The 20,273-nt window shown below is 42.9% G+C and overlaps 1 protein-coding gene across 1 annotated transcript; it reads right to left on the reverse strand.

Moving 5' to 3' along the window:
* Positions 1–15,099: 15,099 nt before the first annotated feature.
* Positions 15,100–17,099, reverse strand: LOC136050973 (acrosin-like). The gene is made up of 5 exons (XM_065740169.1): positions 16,963–17,099; positions 16,676–16,873; positions 16,289–16,554; positions 15,867–16,024; positions 15,100–15,447 (listed from the first exon to the last, which is right to left on the reverse strand). The coding sequence occupies exons 1-5, from the start codon at positions 17,082–17,084 to the stop codon at positions 15,100–15,102; spliced, it is 1,092 nt and encodes a 363-aa protein (XP_065596241.1). The 5' UTR covers positions 17,085–17,099.
* Between the last annotated feature and the right edge of the window lie 3,174 nt (positions 17,100–20,273).

Raw genomic sequence — 20,273 nt, forward strand, 5'->3', positions numbered from 1 at the left:
GGCCTCAGAGACTGCTGTTTGTTACTGGATAAAAGAAAGTTGACTGTACCTAGTCACTTCAGAAATACAGACCTAGGCCATTTGCTTTTTTCATGTTTTAATCATGTGATTATTTTCAAAGGAAATTGTCAACTGTTAATCCAGGTAAAATTTGAGAAAAGATGTGATGTTTTATGTCCAGGCTTAATAATTTATAGTTAGATTACATTCAAGTCTAAGAAGTTACCTTTATGTTAATGCCTGATTTGACTGATCTTTAACAAAGTTAAGGTGTAGGAGATATGGTTTGTTTTTTTTTCCTTCTTTTTTTTTTCCCACATTCCTGGCTTGCAGGTCTCCTACATGAGTGACCTGCTTCTTTCGACTTTTCAACAGTGATTTCTTAAGTATTACACGTCAGTATGTAGAAACAATTTTTCCTGAAGAAGAGGGAGGCTTGGGGTACTTTAAACTCATCTATAACAAATATCTACTTTAGGGACCAGAAATCTAGATCGTTTTTACTCCTGTGAAAAAGGATTCTGTCACATCTGTTAGAATGGTTTAGAAAACAGTGATATTGAAAAAGAAAATGGAATAGATTCTTAGGAGATAAAGACCATTTGCAGTTTCTGGCTTGTCAGTCCTTATTTGTCAAAGTAGGGCTGAAGTAAGTGAAGAAACTCAGTTCACCTCATGTACTTGTCTTGAGCAAAGCATTTTTATACAAAATGACAAACTTCTTAGGATAAGGAGTATTGCATTAACAGTGTTAATGTTTGTAATCCAGGTGGCAGTCTTACACAGTGGATTCTTTAAACAAAAATACTATTTTCTCTTTCTCATTTTGATTAAAACTTTAATGTATAGACTGTCAAACATTGGATTTCTTCCCATAATGCATAGATAGCATTGAAGAGGTTTATGATAAACAATGTCCATAACTGACATTTCCCCTTTAAATCATGTTTTTGTTTTGTGGCTCAGCAGTCTTGAGAAGGCATACTCCCAGATATTCTTAAAAGATTTTTTTAAGGAAGGTAATTCCTTGAACCATTTTCTTTTAACTTTTTAATTTATTTTTTTATATTTACAAAAGTCATTTTTTAATTAAGATTTGTCAGTGGAACTAGGAGATATCTTAACACTTCGAGAGTTGTCTGTGCTTGCGGTAAAAGGAAGACCATTTGAAGTTAAAGAGATGTTTTTGGAGGACATTTTATGAAGCACTGGATATATAAACAAAGAGATGGTAAAATACATAAAGGAGAAACAGCGAGGTTGGTATACTTCTTGATTGTGAGAGTGGGCAACGAGGCTCACTGAGTATTTGAACAACTATAAAATAGAATGATTCTTTTGTATTTAAAAGCTGGAATGATAAATGAGACATGATTAGATAACGGCAAGTATCTTTAAACTTGTAAGGTTCATGTTATTGAAGTTGATCGATTAAAAAGAGGCACGCTTTTTGCTTTCGGCTGATGATCATTTTGCTAACATAATGGCATAGATTTGCATGTTATTCTGTGTGTTGCCTCCATGGAAAAAATACAGAACAAGATGATACGATGTGTTGACATAGAGGTACAGATTAAATTGCAGGCATTAAACAGTGCAGGATTTTGTGCATCTTGCACAGAAACAGTTCCTGTTAGTAGCACCTGGATGGTGCTTCTTACTGTGCTCTTAGAGCAGACATTTGCAGTCATGCACTTCGTGTGCCCTAATAGAATTTATATTGGACTGGTACCAACTTCTTGATTGAGTAAAATAGTATGCTATAGGTAAACTTGTGATTTGAAGTAACTATTTTTGTAATTGAAAGCAGTAGATAATTAAAGTAATTATAAAACTGTTCTGAAAATATTTTACACCTTCTAGAAGAACAGCAAAGTGCTCTTCCTGAGTGGTGTTCTGCTGGAGAAAACAGCAGCAACCCACAGTCAGGGAGAAAAGAATCTGTTGCAAGTGTATCTGAAGAATATAACGTGCTGGGTAGCGGCGGTGAAACAGTATTGGATAATCTGGTAAGCTTTTCCTTTGTTGGAAGAAATGTTACAGATTTATGTAGTTAAACTTTTAAAAACTGTTTTCTAAAGATATTGGGAGAGGATGGTTTGAGACCATCTAAGAATTGTGCGTGTGCACAAGTGTGTGGTATCTGGTGAGGTGCATGTGAGGGTACTGAGGAAACCGGCCGATGAAATTGCTGTGCGTCATCTTTGTTATGCCATGACAGTCTTGTGAAGTTCTTAGTGACTCGGCCTCTTCTCTCGTGTGGCTCGTGATAGGACTAGAGGGAATGGCTTCAAGCTGCACCAGGGGAGATTCAGGCTGGATGTTAGGAAATACTGCTACTCTGAAAGAGTGGTCAGGCACTGACCTGTCCAGGGTGGTGGTGGAGGCAGCGACCCTGGAGCTGTTCAGGGTATATTTGGACATTGTGTTGAGGGACATGGTTTAGTGAGAGCTATTGGTGATGGGTGAGTGGTTGGACTGGATGATCTTACAGATCTTTTCCAGCCTTGGTGATTCTGTGACTGGACAAGAGGAAACGTAACTCCCGTTATTGAAAAGATAAAGAAGAAAGATCTGTGGAACTACAGGCCACTCCTTTTCTGTGCCTGATAAGATCATAGAGCATATACTTCTGTAAACTACTATAGCACATGGAAAACAGATTACTAGTGTCAGTCAGCATGTATTCTCTTAAGGGCATGAGGGTGAAACATGAGTATGTGAAGCGGATGGATTGGATACTCAGAGTAGGGATTGTCTGGATTATTGAATTCAGATAGTTACAGTCAGTGGTTTGATCTTAAGGTGGGGACCAGTGACAAGTATTGACCCTCAGGGACCTGTATTGGAGCTGGCATTATTTGTAACCATGTTTGTTGTTAATGTGGAATGTGAGATTAAGTACATTTCAGCAAGTTTGTGGGTGGCACAAAGCTGAGTGATGCAGTCGACATGCTCGAGTGAAGATACCATAAATGCATTAACTGATAACTTAATTCTGTATTTCTAGTTGTTGCAAAACTAGATTTCTTAGTACCTCATCTGTGAGAATGAAGACAAAAGAACTTCTTGAAGAGGTTCATTGTTTTAATCTTGTTCTTTTTTCTCTTCAGGTTGAAAAAGATTCAGGTTGTCTTGAACCATAGCTAATAAAAGAAATGGATTTTTGTCTCTCTAACATCTGGTTGCATAAAGATACTGATTCCTTTGCTCAGGTGTTCCATTTCATTTTAACCGAAAACGTCCGTGGTAAGTTGCTTTTGTTCATCTTGTTACATAAGGAAAAAAGAAATCACAAAGTGATTTTTCTATGACTTTATATCTTTTTTTAAGTGTTAATTTCTATTTCTTATGTTTGCCTTTTTGAACGGTGTGTATGTTGAATAGTTAACGAATTGAGTACTTGTTACTGTTCTTGTTCAGAAGTATTGACAAAGAGGTTAGTGCTATTTTACAGACATTATACGTTCATGTGAATTGACTGGTAGGTGAAGAAACAAAATTTTGTTGGCCAAGATTTTGCAAGTCATATTTGTGTTTTGTTAGATGAAAAAAAATGTGTATTGCTTTTGCCAATGTGTTTTGCTTCTCAGTTGATTATAGGCATAGTGAAACCTGTGCAACTGCACTAATGATTGCTTCAGGAAGAGGCTTTACAAGTCAAGTGGAGCAACTGATCTGTATGGGAGCAAGCATCCACTGCAAATCATCCAATGGCTGGTAAAAGAAAAAAAAGATTTTGAGAAACTTATTTCCAAGTATAAAAATGAGAACTTGGGAGATGTAACAGAATTTTTAATTTACTGATTTATCAGAATGCTGTAGGGGGTAGCAAGTTTTAATAGTCCAAGTAATTTAGAATTTGTTTCATCAGATTGTTTTCCATGAATTCTACATTAATTCTCAAGCAGTCTTAAAAATGGGTTGTATGCTTCTACCTTGGATCTTTCTTGATGGATTTAATTAGACTATAAATGCTTGATTATTCAAATCTATATGACAGTGAACTGTGCAGACTTTTAAATGATGTACTACGGGGTGAAGGTCTTTGCAATGTATGGCTGCAGATGTGTCATAGCATGTATCAAAATCCCTGTTAATATCTAAGAGTTCAGATTTTTTTTGACCATGAGTGTATCTTAGGAAAACAGGGAGCTACTGTAAATCATAGTTTGTAGTGTGGAAGGATAAGAGTTGGGATTACAGGTGTCTGTTATTTGAAGAATCTGAGAGGTAATGCAGTTTGAAAGAAAAACAGGATGATTTGCTTTGTGAAGAAATGGTTCTTGTAAAGTGTTAAAAAGCTCAGCATCTTTACATGTTTTGGAGAAAAACATCTGAGGCATGAATTCTCAGGATGATTTAAAGGAGTTAATAACAGAACACCTTAAAAAGCCACGGCTTAGGTGTGTGCATTGGTTTTTGTTTTTTGAAGGAATTATGCCTTCTTCTACTCCTTCCTCTTTGTGTGTTTGCATGCACTGCTGTGAAGCTGTGAAGAGGTAGTGTTCATAAGTTCATAAGTTCATAAGGTTGGAAAGGACCTATAAGATCATCTAGTCCAACCATCCTCCTATCACTATCTCTACCCAACTACTAAATTAAGTCCTTTAGCACCTCATCTAAACGCTTCTTGAACAGCGCTAGGGATGGTGCCTCAACCACCTCCCTAGGCAGGCCATTCCAGTGCCTGACCACTCTTTCAGAAAAGAAATGCTTCCTCAGGTCTAATCTAAATCTTCCCCGGCGCAACTTGTGGCCATTCCCTCTCGTCCTGTCATTACTTATCAGGGAGAAGAGGCCTACCCCCTCCTCACCACAACCCCCCTTCAGGAAGTGGTAGAGTGCAATAAGGTCTCCTCTGAGCCTTCTCTTCTCCAGACTAAACAATCCCAGCTCCCTCAGCCGCTCCTCATAAGACTTGTGCTCCAGACCCCTCACCAGTTTTGTTGCCCTTCTCTGAACACGCTCCAGGGCCTCAATGTCCTTCTTGTAGTGAGGGGCCCAAAACTGAACACAGTACTCGAGGTGCGGCCGTACCAGAGCTGAGTACAGGGGGATGATCACCTCCCTGCTCCTGCTGGCTGCACTATTTCTAATACAGGCCAGGATGCTGTTGGCCTTCTTAGCCACCTGGGCACACTGCCGGCTCATGTTGAGCCGAGCATCAACCAACACCCCCAGGTCCTTTTCCTCTCTACATTCTTCAAGCCATTGTGCCCCAAGCCTATAGCATTGCATGGGGTTATTGTGGCCAAAGTGCAGGACCCGGCACTTGGTCTTATTGAACCTCATCCCATTGAGCTCAGCCCAGCTGTTCAGCCTATCCAAATCCCTCTGAAGGGCCTCCCTACCCTCAGGCAGTTTGACACATCCTCCCAGCTTTGTGTCATCTGCAAACTTACTGAGCGTACACTCAATTCCCTCGTCTAGGTCATCAATAAAGATATTAAACAAGATGGGCCCCAAAACTGACCCTTGGGGGACACCACTCGTTACAGGACGCCAGCTGGACTTAACTCCATTAACCACTACCCTCTGGGCACGGCCCTCCAGCCAGTTCTCCACCCAGAGAAGAGTGAACCTGTCCACACCACGGGCTGCCAGTTTCCTTAGGAGAATACTGTGGGAGACCGTGTCAAAGGCCTTGCTGAAGTCCAGGTAGACTACATCAACAGCCTTTCCCTCATCTACCTGTCTGGTCACCCAGTCATAGAAGGAGATGAGGTTGGACAAGCACGATCTGCCCCTGGTGAACCCGTGCTGGCTGGGTCTGATCCCTTTATTGCCATGCACGTGTCGTGTGATCTCCCTCAATATCATCTGTTCCATAACTTTCCCTGATACCGAGGTCAGGCTGACAGGCCTGTAGTTCCCCGGGTCTTCCTTACGGCCTTTCTTGAAGATGGGAGTCACATCGGCAAGCCTCCAATCATGTGGGACCTCTCCAGATAACCAGGAATGCTGATAGATGGCAGAAAGTGGCTCGGCAGTCACCTCTGCTAGCTCCCTCAGCACCCTTGGATGGATCCCATCTGGCCCCATGGACTTGTGGCAGTTCAGATGGAGGAGAAGATCTCTGACCGTCTCTGCTTGAATCACAGGGGGTGCATTATGCACCCCGTCCCGGACTTCCAGGTCAGGGCAAGTACCATGTGGATAACTGTCCTGTCTATTAAAGACAGATGTGAAGAAGGCATTGAGAACCTCAGCCTTTTCCTTATCATCTGTGGTTATATTGCCTGCCTCGTTGAGTAAAGGAGGGAAATTTTCCTTAGTATTTCTCCTGCTGTTAATATATTTGTAAAAGGGTTTCCTGTTCTCCTTTACAGCAGTAGCCAGCCTAGTTTCAAGCTGGGCTTTAGCATTTCTAATTTTCTGCCTGCAGATCTTGGCCAGTTCTCTGTAGTCACCCCAAGTAGCCTGACCCATCTTCCAGAGGACATAGAATCTCTTTTTCTCTCGGAGTCTCATCAAAAGATCCCGGTTCATCCACACTGGTCTTTTGCTCCTCCGGCTTGACTTACAGGACTCCGGGACTGCCTGCTCCTGTGCCTTTAAGATTTCCATCTTGAGGAGCATCCAGGCTTCCTGGACCCCTTTACCCTTCAGGAGCAAGTCCCAAGGGACCCTTGCAACAAGTGTCCTGAACAGGTCAAAGTCTGCCCTCCGGAAGTCCAAGGTAATAGTTTTGCTAGTCACCCTCTTGATGTCACCCAGAATAGCAAACTCCACCATTTCATGGTCACTCTGGCCAAGACAATCTCCAACCTTCACATCCCCTACTAGTCCTTCCCTGTTAGTGAAAAGTAGGTCAAGCAAGGCATCTCCCCTGGTAGGCTCTTGCACCAGCTGAGTCAGGAAGCAATCATCCACACATTCTAGAAATCTCAAGGACTGCTTCCTCTGCGCAGTATTGTATTTCCAGCATATATCAGGGAAGTTGAAGTCCCCCATGAGAACGAGTGCTGGCCATCGTGCAACATCTACGAGTTGTTTATAGAACATCTCATCTATTTCTTCATCCTGACTAGGTGGTCTATAACAGACCCCCACCACGATGTCACTCCTAAAGACTATCCCCCTGATCCTTATCCATAGACACTCTACTTTGTCATTTCCAACCACTAGCTCTTCAACATCAAAACACTCTCTGATATAGAGAGCTATGCCACCACCCTTTCTTCCCTATCCCTTCTGAAGAGCTTGTAGCCATCAATCCCAGTATTCCAGTCATGGGAGAGGTCCCACCATGTTTCTGTAATAGCCACAAGGTCATAGTTAGCCTGCCTCACAATGGCTTCAAGCTCTTCTTGTTTATTGCCCATGCTGCGTGCATTGGTATAGATGCACTTCAGCTGTGATATCTGCCTCACCCCTTTTTCCAGCACAGCCTCCTTAGGCTCTTTACTGGTGAGCCCTGTTTTATCCCCTTCCCCCGTCACAGCTAGTTTAAAGCTCTCTCAATGAGTCCAGCTAGCTCCTGTGCTAGGATTCGTTTCCCTCTTTGGGATAGGTGTGTCCCATCAACAGATAACAGGCCAGGAGCCGAGTAAACTGCCCCATGGTCAAAAAACCCAAAGTGTCTATCTCTACACCAACCTCTCAGCCAGTTATTCATCACTTGTGTTTTCCTAGCCCATTCTGTGTCCTTCACCGCCCCAGAAGGTATGGAAGCAAACACCACTTAAAGTGTTCATACTTGGTAAAGATTTGCAGCCATTTAAAAATAATGTAGCTATTTATTACATGTTTTTGCGTTTGGGAAGATTGAGATCTAGCAGTAATGGCACCACTTAAATGGTAATGGTAGAACAGTGCACTGTGTCAGCTGTCATCTTGCATGAGGTGCTGAGCTTACATACGTTTTGAAGAGATAGATAGTAAAGACTATTATGCAATTCTTTCAGGATGGCTTTACACTGGGCTAAGCACTTTGGACAGACAGAGGTGGTTGACCTGTTGGAATCCTATGGGTAAGCTGTGACTGCTTTGCTAAAACAGTTGTTTAGCATGCTATGTGGACATGTGTGTCTTGCCACCTTTTAATCAGAATGATTTTTAGTTGGAACATTTTGGAAGTGTATTTAAAATATATATATATGTTCAGCACTATAGTGATTTTTTTCTGTACAGCTCCTATGGTAAATGTGGTGTATGAACTTTTTTCTGTCATTAGCATTTGTTGCCCTATGTCATCGTAGTTGGAATTTCTGTATCTAGTCAAGATGTGGTCATGGTAACTTACATAAATACATAGATCACTCTGAAAGAAATGCCTCCAACTTATTTCTGTGGAATAGAAATAGGAATATGGAATAGAGATAGGAAGAGCTCAAAAACACTATTTGATAGAGCAAGTTCTTAGCTACAGAAGCACTATTTTTTCTGCATAATAACCATTATTAGCTAATTCATGTGAATGAGCTGATCAAGATACTCCTCTTTTTGAGGTGTGGCAGCTGTGAATGGTTATCCAGGACCTAGCTCTTTTTTTATTTTTTTATTTTTTTTTACATCACTGTAGCCACTGCTGAAATGCACCATTGACTGCCTCACTTTACTGTAAACACCCACTGTTTGGTTTTCTTGAAAGTTCAGCAAGCCAGTGGGTGCCAGTTTTTCCTCACCGAGTAATTCAGTATCACAACCTTGGATCAGGTGCCATTTTGTCTTTCTTTCTCCTGCCATCTGACTTCTGCCATCAAGATTTTCTTTCTTCTGCCATCTGCTATGCAGCAGCAGAATATAATGGATTATTGGTGGTGAGGTTCAACCTCTGCTGCTCGACGACCAACATGTGCCTCTGATGACACTGGCCAACATAATAAAACAGGAGGCTTTTCTTTTGGAGCAGCCCTCGTATGTGGAGGAGATAGTGATTCTGTTCTGTGTGTTCAGAATAGTCATCTGAAATGAAAGTAGTGCAAATCTATAGTGTTTTATTTTGTGTTCTTGATTTGTTATATACCTGCATGAAAGTAACTCTGTGTAGAAGTAGCATACAGCCAGGACATTCAAGAACTGATGGTAGGAAAGTGTTTGGAAAATACTCAATGTATATTTCATGTTTTTCTCAGTTCTGCTTGTGGTCATGTTTTGATGAAGTGCAGGGAAGTTAACAGCTCAAATAATATTGTGGGTGTGATGTTCTGCTGCAGTTTAGACTTAAAATTTGTTTTCATGTAATATTCCTAGTTTTGATCTAAACCTGAAATGGTAGCTGAATATAAACCTGAAGGAAACAAGCTTAACTCTGGGTGTATTTGTATGTCATAGTGCTTCAGTGGAATTTGGAAATCTGAACGGGAGTTCCCTGGTCCAAACAAGGGGTAATGACCTTGGAGCAGAGGACCAAGAATTCTTGAAAGCTTATCAGTACAGTTTGGGTGATGAAGAGGTGCATCTGGACTTGATTATGCACTTACTTGATGATATCTGCAATAGTTCTGATGGGGGTAGGTATATGTACACAGTCCCCCATATTATTGCTAAAGATTCAACTTCTGATTGTGTTTTTTTCAGTATTACCAAGAAAGGAAGACTTTCTGGGTAGTAGTATGCATGGTACTAAGTTGTATTTTTGTATATTTGAAGTGAGTGTCTGGTTTAATGTTATAAATTAATTCTCTTTTTTAGGAGCAATTTTAATATTTCTTCTTGGATAAGATGAAATTATTAGGTTGAGGAACTGTATTATTTTTGATGACCAGAGATTTGTTGATAATGCCCACAGGTAAAACTTCTAGTTTCAGTGATTGTCTTAAGGTTTTTATTTTATTTTTTTCCTTTAAATATACTTAAAGATTACTCTTTGTTTTATATTAGATACCGAGTATTCATGCTTCATTCAAATATGCAGACTTTGGATCAGGAGAATGTGCTTAAAACTCCACCTTCTGGCATCTGCAAAATAGCAAGTATTGGATGACGTCTTCAGATATTAATCTATGTAGTCTCTCCTTTTGCAGTTACTATAGTGTTCGTTTGTGTTTTTTTGTTGGTTTTTTTTTACTTGCAGATTCTTTCCATTAATATTGCAGAAACCAGTATAACAATCAGTGATGATGTATTTGTTATTGATTCGGGAAAGATGAAAGAGGTATGACTGGACTAAACTTCCTTTGGGAAGTAAACTTCTAAGATTATTTTACAATACTAATACAAAGCCGTAATTTTTTTGAGTAGCAGTAGTTTTTTATTAGCAATCCCAAAAACTGTCATATGTAAAGTAACAAAGCTTGCTGAAAAGTTTTGATAGCCCTTTATGACAAATCATAAAGATGAAAAAAAAATGCTTTGTGACAGCCAGCTGTTTAGAAACCTTGGAAAAGCCATTGCAGAATATGAAATTAACTCTGCATTTCTGTTTGTATTTTAAAGAAAGTTCATTAGTTTGGGCCATCAGCTTCTGGGGAGTTATAAATACTGGGAGTTCCCTGTGTTGTTTCATGTATCTGGACTGGGTGTAATCCAATACTGAGTTTTCAGATGTTTGATATATTGGTTGCCCCTTCACTAGTTACTCATGAAGTAAACATAGATAGTGTAATTCAAGTACAGCTCAAGACTTAACTGTTCAGAGTAGAAAATCAAATTGAATTTGTTGGGATATACACACAGCAAATCTATCAAGTTCTTATATTAACACAAACATTTTGTATTTCTGCACCAAATGCAGGAAGGCTAGGACATAATTTCCAAGCGAGGAAATGAGCAAAACGTAATTGTGTGTAATAATGTATTTTTGCTTTCTTTGATAGTGCTAAGTGCAACTCATCATTTATTGACTTAACCTAGAAAGTTTCTGATTTAGAAAACTGTGTAGCACAAAGATATTGCTAAAGAGGTAGCATGAATTCACCTATAACAAAGTACTTGAACATAACTTTTTGCTAGAAGGTATTGTTGTTTACTGTCATTTTTAAGCAAACATCTGTTGATGATCTAAATCATTAGTATTTCTTCTTTAATGTATCCTATTAAATCTTGTTTTTATTTCCTTGCTTTTCTTTTTTAGAAGCCTTTCATGCACTGAGTTGTGTTACAGTGTTAAAAACTGTGGATTTCAAAAGCCAGTGCTATCCAAAGAAGAGGGAGGTAAATACTTCATACTTGCAAGCATCCATCAGCCTGTACATGAGATACAGTACTAAACATAAGAGGAGCAGTGCTGGCTAGCACAATTACTCTAGTCTGGTACAGTGTTTGACAATGGCCAGTACTATTTCTTTGCAGAAAAAGCAAAGATTGGCATATACTTCCTTAGAGTAACTTCCCAACAGAAATGTGATCTGGGAATTTCCCAAAGCTTTATGGTAGGTTTGTTTTCTCTCCTTGAAGGTATTTGTTAGCCTTTCACCCATGTAGTGCCAGCACCCACTAGACTCTATAGATATTACACAGCTTACCTTTCTGTGGGTAAAGGGCTGACCTGTTGCCAGTTTTTTGTGCTGCTTCATCACTCTATTAGAGACATTGAGCAGTAACTCCTGTATCACTCCTGTATCTCCAAAGAATTCCTGACCTTTGCTCTTCACAGTGCTGGGTGAGAGCTAAGTGCAACAAATAACTGTGGATGCTGCTACACCACTGATATTAGTCTGCAGCAGTTTCAGTGTGCTTGTGAGTGTTTGCTGTTTGTCCCCTCACTCACTTGTTCAGTCCTGATTCTAATTTTTCTCCTGGATTGACTCCCGTTTACTCAGGGCGTGTTGAGGGGGGTCTTACCAGACGAAGAAATGAATATATTCCTTGTAGCAAAAACAATATGATTTGGATTGACCTTGGGTTAGCAAAACAAACAGACAAACAAAAACCACTTAGGAGGTTTAGGGAGCACTTACCTTATTTATTTTTGTTTCTCCAAATGTTTCAGTGTTAGGGTAAAATTATAATAACAAATTCCTGTAATATCAAAAGTAGTTCATGTTCCAGAAGCCTCTTGCTTCATATGTGGGATTTAGGCTAAATGACAGTCTTTTTCTATGCTTCTGTTCTGTATTTGTACATATATGTGAGATGTTTTTGCATGTGTATGTTTGTTTTGTGGGGGAGTTGTTACTTTTTTTTGTGAATGTGCATTTCTTCTTTGTTTCAAAACAAAGATGTTGTAATTAACACCTCCCTGTATTTTATATTCAAGAGCTGGGCACTGTCAGCCTGGAGTCTGTTTCCATCTCTTCAGCAGGATCCAATTTCAGCATATGTTGGAATTTCAGACTCCAGAACTCAGAAGAATGCCACTTCAGGCATGTGTCGTCTTATAGATTACAGTTATAATATATTAACATCGAACCATGTTAGCAATTACAGTTTTCTTGTTTAGTTTAGTGTTTTCTTAGAAATTAGTGTTTTCTTGTTCAATCTTAATGGTTTTTAATTCTTAATTTGTAGGAGCTTTGTTTACACACAAAACTGCTGGCTCCAGTTGAGTGCCCAGTTGCTGACTTTCTCAAGAAAGCTCCCAATCCTCCACCGGCTTTAATTGTGACCAATGCATTACAGATCAAGGTCAGTGTATGTACAGATTTAGATGGAAGTGTATTTGTCTCTGTTTTTGGTGTGGTAATATATTGAGTTTTGTGTTTCTTGAGACCACTTAGTTACTTAAGGGTGCTTTGTGTTTTTGTCTATTTTCATTTTTGTAATATTTTCATGTTAAAGGAAAGGAATGCTTAAAAATGTGGTCTCAAACTTCATACAGAGTTTGACTTACATTCTTAGTAGTCAGAACAAGTCTATTTCGTGTCTTGTTTTCACATCCTTTCTATTTTTACTGTAAATTATTTTTGTACTCTCCTCTCTCCCATTTATTATCAGAAAATAGATGCCGTGGATGTTTGGGAAGACCTCACTGAACTTGGTTATCATCTTGCTAAATTACATGTGGAGCCACACCTTGGTAAAATGGTGCTGCCTGCTGTTGTTTTGAAGTGCCTGGATCCTGCTCCCACTATTGCTTGCACTCTTAGCGATGCTGCACAGCTAGCAGTGGAAGAGTAGAGGGAAGTTTATTTTATCATAACATTGTTCACCAGCCTGGTTTCAAGTGATTTTTTTCTAAAGCAAGATATTCAGTGTGCAGTTAATTTTTAGGAACGTGGTTCAAAACTAAATTTGGAACAGTGCACCATGGACTGGGTTTTAAGTAGCCCAGTAAGTACAGTTTAAACTGTTTAAGTACACTATTCAAAGCTTTCTCAACATGTGGTAAATAAACCAGTCTTGGCAGGTTTCTGAAATGAAATAAATTTCACTTACTAAAATGAATACAAGATTCCATTAAGTATCAGTTGAAATTCAATGTTACAAACCAGTAGGTATTCAGACAAACACCTGAGCAGTTGGATAATGTCGAAGTTCATTTAAATTAAATAAAGGGAGTGTGACACTGCTTTGAGAGAAGACTTGTCCAGTGTCTGCTGTTAGTTTCCTGTTCTATGCCTTTTAAAGATGAGCGTAGTTTAGTAGTCTCAAATGCTTGGTAATAAGTGTATTTCTAATAGGGCAATAACGTGGACATTCTCAGAAGATAATTTTGGTTCATTTGAAAACAAACAAACAAACCAAAGTTTGCTACTATAGCTTTCTTTGTTTTACTGATCTTCTCTTTACAGGTTGTTTTGTAAGATTGTTGTAAATTCAGTCTGTTTGCTGTCAGCACAGTGTTTGTAGTTGAATAAACCCAGAGACTTTTCTGCCTCTGAGCCTGCTCTTATGTTCTTGATATCTACTAAGAGTGTTCATGCAGAGTTCAGAATACTCCATTCATTCTTGCATGCTTTGTAGTCTGCCATGAACAACTCGATCTGGGTTCTGCAGTCACTGCTGCACTCAGCACTTCCTAAGGCCCATCACACTTTTACAAGCCTCCTTATGGTGTGCTCAGGAGCTCTGCTTTGCAACACTCCCTGTCCCTAGCAGTTGAGGCTGCGTGCATAGCCCCAGGCCTTCCTGCATGCCTTGCCCTGCATCTCCTAAAGGCCTGGCCCCTGGCACGGAGGTAAGGGAGGAAGGGGGTGAGATGCTGGGACCGATGCTTCTGCTGTGCTCACTGCCATCAATTGTTCAGGGCTGGCAGGCAGGGCAAGGGGGCTGATGCTGCAGCAGGAGGCCCTACTTTGCTCACAGGGCATTGCAGCGCTTGCCCCACAGTGCCTGGCCACAGCAGGGGATGGCAGCCAGGACGCTGCGGGGAGGAGAACAGCTGGGGCTCTGGGAGGGCACGGCCTGGGGACACAGGGTCAGGGACTGTTATAAATAGATTCAACGGACTAGGAATCAAAAATTCAACTATTGAATTTTATTAATCAAATTGAGCAAAGAGCAAAGAGGCAATGCAGCGCTGGGCGACAGGGGACTCTGCGTTCCACCAACTGTCGCAACAGTTGAACCGATACTCGATCCTTTTATACAGTCCATCTTTCGTATACGTGTCCTTTTTACTTCCTCATTGTGGTGTACTCTGCGCATGATCCAGTTGTTGCTAGGGGGTCTTCTTCTGCCTCCCGGTGGTCGTATGGGTTGAAGTAAGTAGTCTTCCTCCATATCTTCCTCTTGACCCTTTCTGGTGGTTTTTCCTTTTATGGTATGTTATTCATATGAACAAATCTCATTGGTTAATTGCATAATCACTAGTCCTTGAGTGTGTTTAGGCTAGCTTCCGGTTTTGTGCAAGTTTTGTGTTTTCGCAAGCTAAGCTTCCTTATAGTAGTGTCTATCCTTTGTGGCCTTTTTGATTGCTTAAGCGGAATGTTCATCTACGTTACATGCTAAATCACAAACTACAGTTACTTATTTACAGGTTCCTTCCCTCTTACCGCGAACAAAAAGATTACTTTCTCACAGGGACCACGCACGTACGCTCTGTGTATGTGCCAGCCTCCTTTTGCAGGTGCCAGGTAGGGAAGTCTTTGCCTGGTAGAGGAGATTGAAGTGAGCAGGGACACGGATTGCTGTGAAAATGAGAAACTACTTCTACAACAGAGTAAACATCAACATTTGGGTGAAATCAGAAGACACAAGGTAGGACAGACGGCATTTGGGCATTAGCAGGGAAGAAGGGGGTTGTGCTGACCACGTGCAGCCTGCTGTGGGTCACGTGGCTATTTCAGCCTTGCTTCCTCTTAACCAAAGCAGCAGTTCCTGGAGCTGACTGATAAAGTCCCGGACTTTCTGAGATGGAAAAGGACACGCTGTAAAGGGGCTGGACTGCGTTGGCCTCTGGTACGGGGTTGACGTATGCACTGGAGGTGGTGCTGTAGTGGCCACTTCTGCTGGCAGCAGTCCCATCTGCACCAGGATCCAGTGCCGGAAGTGCTGAGTGGAGGTATAGACTCCAGGCTGTTGCATTCTCCCGCAGCCCCTCCCCCAGCTGGTCACGCCAACGAGCCAGAAGTAGTCGGCTCTTTTATCTCTGCACATCAGAGGACCACCGCTATCGCCCTGCAGAGGAGGAGAGAAGGCCAAGGTGTTACTGAGGGGCCACATCAGCTGCACAGCTGGCTTTCTCACAGCACACCCTAGAGCCACATTCAGCGCAGAGAAAAGCTCCGCTTGGGTGCTAGAGCCTATAAAAGCTTCTGGGAGGGGGTTGCAGGCGTGGAAAGTAGCTCTCCGTCATCTCTGTGCAATGATCTGGCCTGAGGTGAGAGGCATATTCCAGGACTGGCTCTGGACCTCCAGGGCACCAAGAGCACCCTGGGGGTCTCTCTGGCCAGAGTCCCAGGCATGTGAGGCATGGGGAGCCAGGGGGAGGAGCTGCAGATGGGAAAGGGGGGTGAGCTCCAGAGGTGGCGGGTACCCGGCACTGGGAGGGCAGCTTGCGGGCACAGCACAGCTGCGTGTCGGTGTGCAGCTCCTACCTGGCAGGTGTCGATGCCTCCCTGCGGATATCCAGCACACAAGTTGTGGGGATTGATGGCCCCAGCATACCATTGGCTGCTGTTGCAGAGTCTGAGGTCAATGAGCCAGACCTTGGCCTCCTGCAGGATGTGATACGATTTGACAGGTTCCTGTAGGGCTGAGAGCAAAGAGCACAATTGGCAGCGTCAGCTCCTTGCCGGTTCTCATCCTGTTTGGGGGTGAACTCCCTCCCCTAGGTCTTGGCTTTGTGTCCTGAGACGTACTGACACTTCCCTGCTTTGGGAAATGGGTCAGGCCCATCCCTCTCTACAGACACATCACCATGGTGCGTGTCACCCTGGGGTTCAGTGCCACCATCAAGGATGCCTGCCCCCTGCCTCAGCAGCACGCCAAGCTTTAGTCACACATTTCGGATACTCACATCTCAGACCCACGTGTCCCCAGCCACTGACATAGCACTCGGAGAGCTCTGCCATGTTCAGCGAGGCGTCGGGCACGCAGGCGAGCTGGATGTAGGAGCTGCAGAGGACAGGTTGGTCCAGTTCCAGCAAGGCGATGTCGTTGGCCATGGTGTCTCTGTGGTAATACTCGTGCGCTATGACTCGCTTCACGTTGCGCACTACTGCTTCGGGGCCCAGGCGAGTCAAATCGTTGGCACCGATCACCACGTGCCACGGTGTGTAGGGACTGGAGGAAGGATGGAGGTAGGGGTCAGCGGGAACACGGCCACATCCTGCAGCACCCAGGAGGGGTGCACCCAGGAGTGCCCACACGCTGGCTGGACTGCAAGGAAAGGGACAGCCCTTACCTCGCGTCCTCAAAGCAGTGTGCTGCCGTGAGGACCCACTGCGGGCTGATGAGGGACCCTCCGCATACGTGTCCCGTGCCCGCAAGCCAGGTACTCTGCAGGCTGACAATCCACGGCCAGGCCCCACGCGGGGCATCCGTGCCGCCCACGATGCGCGTTCCCCCAGACCGAGAGGCCATGGGCCGGAGCCCGCAAGTGCTGCAATGAGAAAGACGGTGAGTGCCGCTGCCGGCTGCTCCCTCGCCCCGCTCACGCTGCACGTGAGCCGCTGTCCGGGGGCCACTCACTCGCAGACACTCCAGGAGCTGTGTCCGGGCCAGCACGGGGCCAGCGGCACGAGGAGGAGCAGCAGCAGCGCCGTCATTGCCGGAGGAGAGCAGCAGCCCATCGCGCCCGGCTTCGTCGCCATCGACTGCGGCCGCAGTGTGCCCGTCGGTGCCGATGTCACAGAGCCGCCGGTTCCGAGGGCTGTGCCACCTCCGGGGGATGTGTGGGGGGGGTCCGGGCGGGACCTGGATGAAGTAGGATTTTTTCACTGCCTGCAGTAGTGCATCCGAGGTACTTGAATGGATCTGTAAGCTTAGCTGGGGTCAGCCCAGCTCTCTGTTAGTGCTGAGACTAAAGGAGTGCAGTGACAATTTAAAATCAGGTTAACTCTTGTGCTGCCATCCTGTGTGCTTCCATGAGCTCTGTTGAGACTGGAATTGCAAGGTCAGTCTTGATCAGCATCACCATGAAAGGAGAAGTCTCATTGGACAAGAAGTGTTTTGCTTCTTTTTGTTATTAGAGATGAGTCAATGGGTCAAAATAGCCCAAGGCTAAATCAAAACTGGAGCCAATCTACATTAAAAACTTGAGTGTGCCTGGAGTTGGCACATGCTGAACTAGTCTTGTAAAGACAAATTCATATCCTTCAGGACACACGGTAATCTCACTCCCACTTGGGTGCTCAGCTCCCATTGATAATGCCACGTGCTAATTCAGGCACTGAGGCTTCCATGTAATGTTCTTAACATGAAGAACAGTTGGTCTTGAGGGAAAACATTTACAAAGATGACAGCTATTTTCAGGAAAATGAAAAGTACTGGGTGAAAATAGAGGTTCTGACACTGTGTGAGGTATAGTGTGAGGGATAGGGTTTACACACAGTAGTTTCTGTTGCATGTATTTAAATGGATGATTTACCGTATTTAAATGAAATAAATTCACACGCCATTTGCGAATATCTAATTTATTTATTTGTAGAGATATATGGAAGCCTTGGTTTGAAAAGCAGTTTGCATAACACCTGGTATGTCAGCAGTGCAACCTTCCAATTTACTTGTTGGAGAAAAAGTCAATAGAACAAATCTGAACTCAGCGTTGGCTTACACAGATTTCCTGGCAGACAAAGCAGTAATGATATGCATGTCAGTGTAAGTGACATGTACCCTCCAGTTATGAGGAGTTTACACAGCTCAGAGGTATAGAAAGAACGGAGCACGAGGTTGGTTCTTTGCAGGTGTATACTGGCAACACAAACCCCTCATGTTTGTAAAGTGTGAAACACTATCTCGTTTTGACTTCCTAATTTTCTAAAGTGGCTTTTGATTTTTTCACTGAAACTGCTTCTTTGGTGTTTTGGGGTTCTGTGGGCACAGGAAAATATGATAAAAAAGTAAGATTGTAGACCCAGAGGTGGCTTAAATCCTGGTAGTATGCAATCCTTGAGCATGTATTTTTAATTACTTTTATTTGTTTTCTACACATAAAGGTACTGTACTGGGATATGAGAGAGGAACCTACTAAATTCTTGATTGCTATTAATAATATGACAGCAGAGACGACAACATGAGGATATTACTTACACCTCTTATATTGCAGCCTGCACCAGACAGGACACATAAATCACCGCTGCTTCTCATTGTTCTACCCACACTGTCTGGTTTTGCTCTGATTTGGGTGGTGTGTGTCTGAATGTTTGAGTGGAAAGCTTTGCCTATCTATTGTTGCCTAATAGGTTTAAAAAATGAAAGCCACACATGTGAGCTCACACTTGCATCTGGGAGAGAGACACTCCAGACCTGTGGTGCAGCGCTCTTGCTCTACGATCTGAGTGGATCCTGAGATGCTCTTGGCTTTCCCAGGACTCAATAATCTGATTTATTTTTTAATCATTTTGTTAGGAATCACATTAACTGGGCAAGCAATTATGGTTCTCACAAGACAATAATGAATAGGAGAGAGCAAGGCAGGAAGGTAGCTTAGTGGATAGGAATGGTGATAGGAGGATGGTTGGGCTAGATGGTCTTATAGGTCCTTTGTAACCTAGTGTTTCTATGTTTCTAAGAGAGAGGGCAGATGAGAAACTGATGTGTTTCTAGAGGGGTAATCACATTGTGCTGTAGGTTGGAGCTCATCTGGTCTAGCCCCAAAGTGCTAAAGTATAACAAATATTAACTGAGGTCCTTAGTGGTGGTTGTTATTTTTCTAATGTGCCTAACCCTTAATAACAAAACTCCTACAAATATGTGAAGGCACTGAGGTTTATTTATTTCCTGGCTGTGCAGTGTGGGGTTCCTGTGGAGCTTTCCCTCCAGCTGTGGATTAGGGAAGCATGTTTCGCATGGCCCCTCAATATTGTCTGTATCGCCCGGATACTAATGTACCTCTGCCGAAGTCAGAACTCTCCCAGAGTCATCTGGAGAGCCAGACCCCATAGAATGTCTATGCCCAGGATGTATTCTGGAATTGGGGCAATCGACACCTTATACTCCTGCGGCGGGAGACACCCAACCCCAGTTTCAACCGTGTTTGGGTGACTGGAATGGTCTGTCCCCCAAACCCACCAATCTTTACTCTATTACCCTTAAACTTTGATGGATCTCCGTATATAATTGAAGTTTCTGCCCCAGTGTCCACTAAAGCCATCACCTTCTGAACATCTGTTTTTGACCAATATATCGTCAACTCTACATAGGGCCTCCGGTCCCATCTGGAGGCCCTAAGGGGTCTAATGTCCTTCGTTACTCAATGAGTTTTGCCAGATCCAGGTCTTTTTCCACAGGTGGCTCAGGCATTGTAGCCCACGACACCTGCGGATGCTTTTTCCTTCTTTTCAGTATCATAAAATCAGCTAAATTCCAAGTCGTTGGTGCTTCCCGTATTATTTGTATTCCCGATCTTCTGGGAGTACTCTGAAATTTCTGATCATTCCTTAGCTGTTTCCAAAGTTGTAATAAAATGTGGTTGGGTTGCCCATCGATTTTAACAAATCTGGCCTGTATAAGATCGTTAAACATGGTCTTCCGATATACTCATATGGGGCCTTATCAGGGTATCCATGGGGTAGGCCTCTTGGTTTTGATTGGGAAGGCCTCAGCCTCCTCCACCATGTGGATATTGTGCCTGGTTCTTATGCGCTCTGTTTCCCCTAGGTCTGCCACTAACTGAGTTGCCTGTTGAACAATGGCCTCTGAAGCCACCAACAGGTTCAGTATGGAGACCAACATCCCATATGTTGGGAAGGGGCCTGTTGCAGTATTAGGTCTCGCATACCTGCCGTGATTTTCTTTGTGTCAGGGCTTTCAAACGTGTCAGAGTACATAACCTCCCTCAT

This window comes from Cyrtonyx montezumae, unplaced genomic scaffold, assembly GCF_038088225.1.
Source record: "Cyrtonyx montezumae isolate F1298 unplaced genomic scaffold, pur_monq_1.0 scaffold_26, whole genome shotgun sequence".
NCBI classification, from domain to species: Eukaryota; Metazoa; Chordata; class Aves; order Galliformes; family Odontophoridae; genus Cyrtonyx; species Cyrtonyx montezumae.